The sequence below is a fragment of the Euprymna scolopes genome, chromosome 2 (assembly GCF_053919585.1).
Source record: "Euprymna scolopes isolate OS-2025 chromosome 2, ASM5391958v1, whole genome shotgun sequence".
NCBI classification, from domain to species: Eukaryota; Metazoa; Mollusca; class Cephalopoda; order Sepiida; family Sepiolidae; genus Euprymna; species Euprymna scolopes.
Window position 1 is genome coordinate 5234267 of NC_136483.1, and position 12792 is coordinate 5247058.

The 12792-nt window shown below is 33.6% G+C and overlaps 1 protein-coding gene across 1 annotated transcript in view; it reads left to right on the forward strand.

The window, feature by feature from the left end:
* The window catches only part of LOC145288375 (purine nucleoside phosphorylase-like), a 46140-nt gene that overhangs the window by 20824 nt on the left and 12524 nt on the right, over positions 1 to 12792 (forward strand). Inside the window, exons 2-3 of the mRNA XM_080136325.1 lie at positions 4472 to 4641; positions 7310 to 7413. Coding sequence (XP_079992451.1) covers positions 4472 to 4641; positions 7310 to 7413 — 274 coding nt within the window. The remainder of the gene's footprint in view (positions 1 to 4471; positions 4642 to 7309; positions 7414 to 12792) is intronic.

Here is a 12792-nt window from a genome sequence, read left to right on the forward strand (position 1 = left end):
TAGGTGTGATATCAAATTAAGTATCTGTGATATGTTGCTATTGTAGGTTCCACCAATATTCTCAGGAAAATACTTGATCTTTGGAGCTGGGATTGAGGGAAAGTCCTCTGAGAATGGGGGAGACGTTATCAAGCGAAATCATGATTTTTATTATCATTATCAATCTTTTTCAGATTCTGATTTTCCAATATCCTGATAAAGTTCTGATTCATGATGTAATCACTGTTTCTTTTGCGATAATCAATTTCTATTTCTTTGACAATCGTGTTACCCATAATAAAACAATGTAGACCTTCACGCTTGGTTACTGACAACATAAACTATAAAATATAAAAATATAATTTTATGTCTTAGTTCTTCTTTTTCATGAATTTTGAAACAGTTGCCGGTTGCAATACGAACCATAAATAAGGGTGGATGCCTTTTGGGAAAAATTTTTCTGAAATTTTATCACTAGATATTAGATGTTAATCGATATTCACTAAATTTCAGTTTAAAAAAAAAAAACGACTTTGAAATACTACAAATAAACTGAAACTGCACAATCGTGAAAATATTGAATTTGATTCACAGTCACTAATTAAGCAAAACTAAGAATCTTTTCCGTAGTTTACTTTAAACTATTTGATTAAATGGAGGTGTGAACCAAATATTTTTTCTGTTTCTTTCTTTTTTTTTTTTTTAGGTGTGTTGTTAAATGAAGTTGGTTTAATATACTTGATTATATGGCTGCTATCTTCTAATCTATATGTATAAAAGCAAAAATATGTGTATGTATGTTCGCTTTTTGTGTATGTGCAAGAAAGGCTTTTTTCTAGTGGATTCTCGAGGCCATTGCTCATTTTTAAAACTTTTTATATCCCGTCTAAATGATAATATCTACGACTTAACAACGGGGGTTAAATATTCAACAATTTTACTTCAGCTGAATCTAAGGTACTCTCTGAGACATTGAAATATTTAATTTCATTACTCTTGGTCTATTGTTCTTGTTTTGTTATTCTAATAATGTACATGTACAAGGAGCATTCAATAAGTTTCCAGACTTTTTTTGTATGGGCATTTTTTATTGATACTACACACAAAACTTTTGTAATCTGCTCCAGCTGCTATGACTTTTACCATTCCAACAAATTCTGGAAAGCCCCATGGAAGTCCTCTTCTGTGAATGTGTCAATGACTCTTGTCACAGCCCTTTCATCTCCTCAATTGTCTCATAATGACAGCCTCTTAGATTTTCCTTGAGTTTAGAGAATAAGCAAAAGTCACAGGGAGCAAGGCCTGGACTATAGGGAGGGTAAGGAACTGTCTTGATGCTCATCTTGTCAAATAATCTGTGACAAGGATAGAGTTGTAGACTGCACCCTTGGGACAAACTTTATGCAACTCTTCCGCATCTTCAGTTCCTCGCAAATAATTGTGTGTACAGTTCTCACACTGACCTCAAACTGTATACTTATTGTCTCTGTAGAAAGTCCTTATCCATGAAATTCTTTATTTGGCCAATCAAGTCTAGTGTTCTGACTTCTTTACTTCTCCCACACCTCTCATCATTCTTCACAGACTCCCTGTTTTCCTTGAATCTCTTATACCAGTCAAAAATTGATGCTTGATTATGCAAGATGGTCCAATAGCAATCTGAAACATTCCATCCGTTTCTGTGGCATTTTCTCTAAGTTTCAAACACAATTTTATTGCATATCGTTCTCCTAGTGTCCTCATGTCCAGATTACCTTTTTGAAATTCACCAGCTGTGACAATTAAGCTTTAGTAGTGTGTATTCTAATTCCTGCTGTACTTGTTCATTTGAACCTGAAATCATAAGAATTAGTCATCTCCTAAGGTATATAGCAATAACATACAGAACATTTAAAAAAACTTATTGAAGGCACTTTGTATAATACTGTAATATATATTACTTTGTATAATACTGTAATATATATTACTTTGTATAATACTGTAATATATATTACTTTGTATAATACTGTGATATATATTACTTTGTATAATACTGTAATATATAATACTTTGGATAATACTGTAATATATAATACTTTGGATAATACTGTGATATATATTACTTTGTATAATACTGTGATATATATTACTTTGTATAATACTGTGATATATATTACTTTGTATAATACTGTAATATATAATACTTTGGATAATACTGTAATATATATTACTTTGTATAATACTGTAATATATATTACTTTGTATAATACTGTAATATATATTACTTTGTATAATACTGTAATATATATTACTTTGTATAATACTGTAATATATATTACTTTGTATAATACTGTGATATATATTACTTTGTATAATACTGTAATATATAATACTTTGGATAATACTGTGATATATATTACTTTGTATAATACTGTGATATATATTACTTTGTATAATACTGTAATATATAATACTTTGGATAATACTGTAATATATATTACTTTGTATAATACTGTAATATATATTACTTTGTATAATACTGTAATATATAATACTTTGGATAATACTGTAATATATATTACTGTTTATATGTGTGTAAGATAAAACCAGTTGCATAATGGACCTGAGGTAATCTTGTCAGCATCAGACAAAGCCAAACTCTTTGGCAAGAACTTTGCAACTAATTCTACCCTTTGCGACCAAGGCCACCAACCCCCAATATTTCCTCCTGTATCAGAAAACACGCTATGTGATATACAAATATCTGTACGTGATGTTGCCAAGCTAATCTAAAACCTTGATTTCAGTAAAGCAACCGGTCCTGACGGTATTCCAATTATAGTATTCAAAAAACTTCAACCAGAATTAGCGCCCATACTTACAAAACTGTTTAAACGTTGTGTTAAGGAGAATACTTTCCCATCACCCTAGAAAATCTCATCAGCATGCCCTGTATTTAAGAATTCAGGTGATTGCTCATCCCCCTCTCAGTACAGGCCAATAAGTCTCCTGTGCGTCATGAGTAAGTTGCTAGAATCTGTGTTAAATACAGAAGTAATCAACCATCTCAACAAAAATAACCTTCTTAGTGACACTCAATATGGCTTCCGTTCTGCTAGATCTACAGCAGATATGCTTACAGTTATATCTCATAGGATTAGCAAATCTCTCGACGGAGGCAACCTTTCTAGGGCAATTGCTCTTGACATATCTAAGGCCTTTGATAGGGTATGGCATAAAGGTTTACTTCACAAGATCTCTAGCTATGGTATAGCGGGAAATGTCTTCTCAATTATTAAATCATTCCTCTCTGATAGGTTCATAAGAGTAGTAGTTGAGGGGCAAAAATTAGAAACTCACAGTATTAATGCTGGAGTCCCTCAGGGGTCCATCCTGGGCCCAACTCTTTTCCTGATCTACATTAATGATCTTCCAAATCACATCCTTACATAATTTGTAGACATGCTGATGACACTACCATTTATGGTAGCACAACTAAGACAGTAAACGATTCTCCGATTCTCTCTCCTCTGATCTTGAGCATCTAGTATAATGGGGAAAGGAGTGGTTGGTTACTTTTAATGCATCTAAAACCAAGCTTCTCTCTTTACATCATCAACACTCTGATTCACATCTGGCATCAATTGAAATGAATGGCTCTCGTCTTCAGGAGGCCTCAAGTTTTGACAAGCTTCTGGGCTTGACCGTTACTCCTGATCTTAAATGGAACACGTATATCAAATCTGTTGCCAAGGCCGCTGGAAAAATGGTGGGATCTTTCTATAGATCCAGTAGATATCTCACTGCTGATGCAATTCTCTATCTATATAAGAGCCAGGTACGTCCAAGGATGGAATACTGTTGCCACGTCTGGACAGGAGCTGCTAGAAAGGACTTGTCCTGCCTTGATAGAGTTCAAAATAGACTTTGTAGCTTCATAGGAGATGTCCTTTTCTCTTCTCTGCAACCTCTATCTCACAGAAGAGATGTTGCGAGGTTGTCTCTGATGTATCATTATTTTCATGGAAAGTGTTCGACTGAGCTTCAGTCTATGGTCCCCCCTCGCCAAACTTTCACAAGAAACACTCGTTTAGCTGAAAACACTATCAATAATTCCCCCCACTCTTTATCTGTGCCTAAACCTAAACATAGATTCCATGAACAAAGCTTCTTTCTTAGAACTGCACGCCTGTGGAATTGTCTTCCGTTTTCCTGCTTTCCGGCTGACTACAATATGATTGTCTTCAAGAACGTAAACAAGTTCTTGATGAGCCGTTCCATATAAAGTTAACAAATTTACCGAATTGATTACTAGATTGTCCAATTTCTACTGTACACTCTTTAACCCTTATCCTCGAGTGGCCTCTTGGCCTTGATAATGTGGTTATGCCTGTGTAAAAAAGAAAAAAAAATTTCTGATTCAAGATTCAACAATTTTGTCTGTAAAATTGGTTACTTATGATGCCTATTGTATCATTCCTCATGTAGAATTTTTCAATTTCATTTTTTTCAGTGTTTCATATGATGAAGTGGCAGCAATTGCTGACTTGATTAAAAAGAAATTAGTGGACACACCAATTCTGGGTATAATTTGCGGTTCTGGTCTTGGAGGACTGGCTGATATTGTCTCAGATCCAATTTGCTTCCCTTATTCAGAGCTTCCAGGATTTCCAGTCAGCACAGGTAAGTGACATATAATCATTTCTTCACTTCACTTATGACAGTCACAATTAAATGATCGACTTTACACGCATCTCATGTGAGAGTAATCAAAGAAAAAATTTGGAATGACTCCAAGAATATGCAAACAAATCTGAATAAATTTTGATGATTTTCAATCAGTTGGGCTAAGAATATTTCTCAGACTCCCCAAACTCAATTATTTGAACTATTGATCTAACATATTTATTGGATGCCTGGCATACCTTGTCCGGGGTGAAGAAAAATTGAAAAAGAATGTCCATATTTGGAATGCACCGATATTTTAAGAATTTAGTTATTAAAGCCTCTCCAAAAATTGAACGATTTCAAAGAGAAAAAGACATCTTTCTTTCCCATGCTGGTATGATTATTAAAAAAATAAATTAAATTAGAAATTTATTTATCTTACTATGCACGAATGACAAGTTGAACTGTTTGCTGACCATATTGTTCTGGACGTAATCCGAGGCTGAACACAGAATACGAGCCCGTGATTTCCACTGTTGCACGTGATGATTCTGCAAGACAAATTAAAAAAGAAATTTCAAAAGTACAAAAGATTCTATTGAACAACTAGCTGGCAGCCCGGCGTTGCCTGGTCGTACAATACGCTTAAACATGATATTTTAATTTATGCAGATTGCGTATGTATTATTATAGAATCAATCCGCTTTTGATTATTATATATTACGAGGAATAATTTGCACGGTGGATTAATTTGCAAAAAAAAAAAAAAATAATAATGATAATGTCGTTCATCAAATTCTGTTTGTGTTTGTTTACAATATCACGTCAGCTGATATTTGGGCTTGATGACAAATGCCCTGGAAAAGTCACTTCTGATCAATGTTTTGTTTTAAAAGATGCAAACTAAGAAATGATTTGTGGCAATTTTAAAATGGTATCTTTTTTATCATAAATTTAATTTATAAATAAGAAAAAATTCAAATAAAATGGTGAGGTACACCCGGGCTTGAATAAGGGATCATCTGATCTGACGTTGAATGCTTCAATCAAAGAATATATGAAACAATGTCATATCAAAGCAAACATGAATGATAGAAATTCATAGAGAAAATCACTAGTATTGCTGTGGCCAACGTGCAATCTACATCTGTTGTAGAAAAGACGCACTAAATACAGAACAAATTTCCATTCTGAGTCATGCTCATTGAAATCATTATTTAAAGATCTTGGAGATTATTCACATTCATCTAAAATGACCCTCTCTTTGTAAACAGAGAGGGTGTCTCTTCAGACTTGAGCATGATTAGCCGAGACTTTCCACCATTGCATAATGTTCCCCTCATGTTTCTTTTATACAGTTCTTGACGATGAGAAGGACATTTTCTTTCTCCTTTCTCTTATCAGTTTTGATCATGAATAGTATTTGTGATATATATATATATATATATATATATATATATATATATATATATATGGCAGACTTGTTGCAGATTACTTGGCGGGATGAGTGTGTTCCGCAGGATTGGCGGGATGCATTGATGGTGATGCTGTACAAGGGGAAGGGTGCCAGAGATGAACGTGGAAACTATTGGGGCATCTCTTTGCTGTCTAGTATATATTGATGTATCATCCTTATTGGACAAATGAATAGATCTATATACATTATATATTTTTATATTATCGTTTTATTATTTTCTTGATACTTTATATGAGCTCCAATTTGTTGAGCTTTGCATTATCCCAATAAATCTTCTCTAAAAGAATCGATCTTAACTTTTAACACCTCATATATATATATATATATATATATATATATATATATATATATATATACTCGGGTTTTTTATATTCAAAAGTAATGGACTAATGAATTCAACGAGGTTGTTAGATAGTGCTCAATAAAAAGAGCTGATAATACTTGTTTATTGTTATATAAACATGCTCACATCCCGCTGCTACAAATAGCCACTTGTTTCAATCAAACAACAGATATCATCAGGCAGCGACTTGACTATTCAAAAGTTCAATGAATAATGAATTCATTGAACTTTTGAATAGTCAAGTCGCTGCCTGATGATATCTGTTGTTTGATTGAAACAAGTGGCTATTTGTAGCAGCGGGATGTGAGCATGTTTATATAACAATAAACAAGTATATATATATATATATATATATATATATATATGTGTGTGTGTGTATAAATAAATGGACTCTCCCATCGAATCCTGATGTATAAGGTTCAAGCAACTAAGTTGTTTAAAATCCACACAGATGGTTTGTTTATAGTGGTGAAAACTTTGTGTAAAACTTTTGACACTTTTTGGAACCATTGCTAAACTCAGTCAGTGCAAATGATTGTCACAAGACAGAGCAGACAAGTTTTACATTAAAGTTTTTCTTCTAAATGCATTCCTTAATTGAAACTGATGGTGTATCTCTCTGTGTTTTCTTTTGAATGTACCCCCAGATTCTAACCTAGAAATTTCTATGACTTGGCACAATACATACAGCTCCTAGTATTACCAAATAGTCACTCATCTAGTATCAGCCAGGCTCATCATTGCTTGATTTTGTTGTGTCAACATTGGTATGCCATATATAATATATATATATATATATATATATATATATATATATATATATATATAATGTAATTTATTTATTTAAAAAAATTCTTTTGTAGTTGCTGGACATGTTGGTCAGTTTGTGGTGGGTATGTTAGGAAATAAATATGTCATCATCATGAAAGGCCGACTCCATGCGTATGAAGGCTATTCCATGGCCAAGGTAAGTATTTGTGTTCCATTTTGGCAAATGAAGGCAAAACATAAACGGAATTGTCAGTAGAAGAAAAAGATAAAGGAAATATATATATTTGAGGGGGGAGGGTATTAGTAAATGTCAATTTAATGACAAAACAAATTTTATCATGCTATTTAACTAATGAGACTTCAAATAGTTGTATGTAGTTAGCAAGTTATCTGGCGTATATGTATTTACTAGCAAGGAGACCTGACATTACCCAGGATTGAATGTTGACCAACAAATGTTTCACATTCCCATATTTTTATTGTCATGGAAACCAGTGAAATTGTTCATTTTTCAATCAAATCGATTGCCTGCTCTTGTTGGGGACCGATTGCAATGCACTGAAAGGAAGCTTCACATGCCTCGCACCACAGTGACTTATTCCGCAATACATTGTATTCTACATTAGACACTGTACACTATAGAGAATCTACAATTGATTTTATAAAATTATATATAACGGCTAGAATTAAAGTAAAAAATAAAAAAGTTAAATATCATGGTTTGATTGTGCTTTAAATAGAAATGTTCATTTTGAATGTGCCCCTGTCATATCAAAGAACCTATTGCTGATTTTATATGCCTGGTCTTTGTGCTTGTGTCGTAATAAAACTTCTTAAATACACTTGTGATGTTTGGCTGTATAAGGTGTTAACTTTGGTCAAAATAACCTGTTTCTTCTTTCATCAAATCTTTTGATTATCAATACTTATTAAGCACATTCCAATATAAAATCTATCTAAGAACACTGCCAGATACATAAAGTACATTTGTGTGAAATTTCATAAAAATTGGTCCAGCCGTTGTGGAGTCTATAGGGAACTAACTCACATGCAAAAAGATAAGAATAAATGTTCCATCAGCAAATAATGGTGCATTTAATTATCAGATCCACTTCAAAAGTGCGGGTGGACAGTGGAAGAACTTGAAGGATATGTTATTGGAGGTAACAGATTTGTGAGTGAACAAAAAAGCCTCTAAAGCATAGTGACACTGGTGGAGTGGAATGAGGAAGTTGAGAAGTGTATAAAAAAAAAAGCGTGAATGATGGGTGGAACTCTGTTCCGTCTGCCTGCTTCCCACCTAACTACAACCTGCATGTCTTCAAGTCCAGCGTAAACCAGTTCCTGATGAACCGCCCCCTGAAGTAGACGCTTTATTAAATCTCCACACTAACGTACTGTACTTATAATAACCCTTATCCTTGAGTGGCTTCCAGGCCTTGATAAGTGGTGACCACCTTGTAAAAAAAAAGAAGAAATTTACTGATTACGGACATGCATTTGGTGGCAAAGACAATGAAAAAGCAACTCTTTGTTCGTTACATATTTCTTTCGCTGCATACGTTATGCATTCCTTACTCTCTGCCTGTCATGTATTCCTTGCCTTGTATATGCTTCTGCTTGAAAAATGCTGTTGGAAAATAATTTTTAAAAAAATTACTTTTACACTTAAATTTAATTATTAAGATATCGTTTGAATTGAAAAATATAATTTAAAAGTATTTCATATATTAAACAGGTATGATGAAACAAGACAAAATGTGTTAATGTTTTTGCTGAATATATTTTTCATATTCTAAACAAATGGAACTACAATGCACATCCAAACAACAAAGGAATTTTTCTTCCAAACAAAGAATTCAAGACTTTAGTTTAAAAACCAAGAATTATTTTTCTTTGGCCGTTAAAATGGTACTCGTTTCTTAAGTTGAATAGTAAACTTGCAAAATGAGATTTTTGACTGACCAAGTCAAAACATGTCCCTTGATTTACAGCCTAAGGGAACTCTTCTCTGTGAAAGACACCCAAACCGAACTGACTCATAGACCTCTACCTCTATCTGACTTCCCTATACCTCAGAGGATTGATTCTCTCTCTCCTGCCCACAGGTTGATGTATATGTACTTTTGACTGGAAAATCTTAGATTTCAGTCTTTCTTGCTCATCCCGATTCAATCAGAGAATATCCACCAAGGATAATGCCCGCCCAGTATTGACTTAGATTGTCTGCAGATAAACCCTTTAAGACATTATTTTTCTTGAGTAGGTTATTGTTCTTCCAATACTTGATCTCATTCTTATTTTAACAATTGTTTCAGGTTTCCTGCTGTAAAGATTGCCTTTAACAAATTCTCATAAAAATAAATCCGATGGTGCCAAATATTATGATCTGTGTGGGAATTTAACTCTTCCCCTTATTCCAGTCTGTCTGGTTTTCGTGTTTTCATCTAGGTAATCTCTCAAAGTGGGGAGATACTATTGACGCCCCTACCCTTGAGTGTTGTTAGGAATTAAAAAAAGGAGGAAAATATATAACAAAAAAGGAGAAATATGTTTATCATCAAAACAAAGATATAGGAAGTTGTCCACCAAGGAACACAAAAGAAAACTGAAATGGAATTGTTAATCAAGATGTTACAGTAGATCACTCAATATATTATAGAGTTAGTTTTAGGAGTGTTGATGAGTTTTGTAACAGTTTGCGGACAGTCTTGAGTTTACAGTGGTTGAGGAGTTGTAAGTTTAACTCAATTGAATGCAAGATGTAGCTCAGAGCAGATTGACATGAGCTAACGTCAACCAATGAACTCTGCCTTGGCAAAAAACAAAAATATGGACATAAGTGTTTAGAGGGTTATTTCCCGCAATGGTGTCACACACACACCCGAATATTTGCAGAATAGGTTGGGGTTTGTGTTTTATTTGGATTTTTATACTTGTGAACCTGTGCACCTCCCACTTCTTGGCAACAAATAATCAGAAAATGAAAGAAAAGAAATCCACGAGCCACAACATTGGGGTCAGCGTTTATTGTTAAGCAGGGAGCACGTGTTTATCACACATGTATGGACATTATTTTGTTTATCACACATGTATGGACATTATTTTGTTTATCACATGTGTATGGACATTATTTTGTTTATCACACGTGTATGGACATTATTTTGTTTATCACACGTGTATGGACATTATTTTGTTTATCACACATGTATGGACATTATTTTGTTTATCACACATGTATGGACATTATTTTGTTTATCACACATGTATGGACATTATTTTGTTTATCACACATGTATGGACATTATTTTGTTTATCACACATGTATGGACATTATTTTGTTTATCACACATGTATGGACATTATTTTGTTTATCACACATGTATGGACATTATTTTGTTTATCACACATGTATGGACATTATTTTGTTTATCACACATGTATGGACATTATTTTGTTTATCACACATGTATGGACATTATTTTGTTTATCACACATGTATGGACATTATTTTGTTTATCACACATGTATGGACATTATTTTGTTTATCACACATGTATGGACATTATTTTGTTTATCACGCATGTATGGACATTATTTTGTTTATCACGCATGTATGGACATTATTTTGTTTATCACGCATGTATGGACATTATTTTGTTTATCACGCATGTATGGACATTATTTTGTTTATCACGCATGTATGGACATTATTTTGTTTATCACGCATGTATGGCCATTATTTTGTTTATCACACATGTATGGACATTATTTTGTTTATCACACATGTATGGACATTATTTTGTTTATCACACATGTATGGACATTATTTTGGGGCATCCTTTATGTATGTTGACTCATCCCACGAGAAAATCAGAAACAATAGTTATGCATCTATTTACTTGCTTTCCCATGCGTTAGACACAAGGTCAGTTATTGATGTGAGTAAAATCAAACTCTCCAACAACGGACATTCTGGATTGAGACAACAATAAATATGGACTGGTGTGAAAGGATTTATCTTTCACTGACCGAGGACAGAAAAAGAAAATGTAGTGCCGTATCTGAATAAATACTACACATTGCTTATCGTCAGAATTCCAAGAACAATAAAAATGATTTGAACTTTGTGCACCTATATTTTCAGTCTGTATCATTATCCACGTCACCACCACCACCACCACCTCTCTAAAACAATAGAATACAGAAATTTGTGACTTGGTATTTTGTTCATTAGTCTCGGTCTGTTCATCTGGAAGCATGTATAAATAAATTTTATTTTTGGGGGGAATTGAAAATTTTTGATCAAGAATCAAATGAAATGATTTTCATAGCAAGTTCTTCTCTGTCCAAGTTTTTTTCTCATTTGGAGAAAAGTTATATTGATTCTCAACTTGCATTTCTATTCAAAACACGTTCATTTGTTGCATGCGTTCCAACGTTTAATACAATTGATGTTTGTTGACGAAAAAAAGACAAATGTTCAAGGTATTTGCCACCTGAAAAATACTGAGGTAAGCTAGTTATAATGTGAAACTATGGATCTCAACCCACCATGTAATTTCTGTTTTTGATCAACAAAATTGATTTGTCTGTTTGCATATAAAACTTTCTATCAGGTTGACAAGAAAGTTCTTGCAGTTTTTAACTTTTAAATTCAGATGAACATATCTCGGTTCAAACAAAAAATTATTGATCGAAATAAGCAACATCAATATCAACACATTTTTGCTGATGCAAAACAACAACAAAAAAAAAAAAAAGTTTATTTATGCCAGTAACGTAAAAATCTTGTCTTCTGGTAGCGGTGAATTGCTGAAGACGTTTTTGATATCACGTAGGTTTTTGAAGCATTTTTTATGCAGAAAATTGTTCAGATGCTTAAAGTTGTAGTCGATAGGTGAAAAGTCTGGGGAGTATGGCAGATGAGGCAGAGTTCTGTAGCCCGATTCATTCAACTTCTGTAGGGTCGGTTTAGCAATGTGCTGTTGGGCATTATTGTAGAGGAGAATTAGGCCTTTTCTGTTTACTAATGTTGGGTGTTGTTGTCGAAGTTTCTGATGCATTTCATCCAGTTATTGACAGTACTTCTTCGCTGTAATGGCTTCACCTGCATTCAAAAAAGTAAGGATGAAACCAGTCACAGACCACAAAACAGTCAGCATGACCCTTTGGTTCAACTCTGGCTTTGGGAAGTGTCATGGAGCTTCGTCAGCGTCTAACTACTAAGTTGAGCATTGCTGGTTGTAAAGAACCCACTTTTCATCGCAAGTTACAACCCGGTTGAGAAATGGGTCATTCTTGTTGCATAAATGAAAGGAAGATTGCACTTCATAACGGCATTATTTTTGCTTGTCATTCAATTTGTAATGCACCCATTTATCAAGAATTTTTATCTTTCCAATCTCTACCAAGTGGTTGGAAATCGTTTAATTACGTTTAATTCAGAAGCAAGTTCTTAAACAGTTGTGCAAGGGTTGGATTCAACTAAGGTTCTTAATCGATCATTGTCAACACCAGGTGGCTGATCACTCATCATCTTTAAGACTCTCATCGCTGCCACAAAATTTCTTAA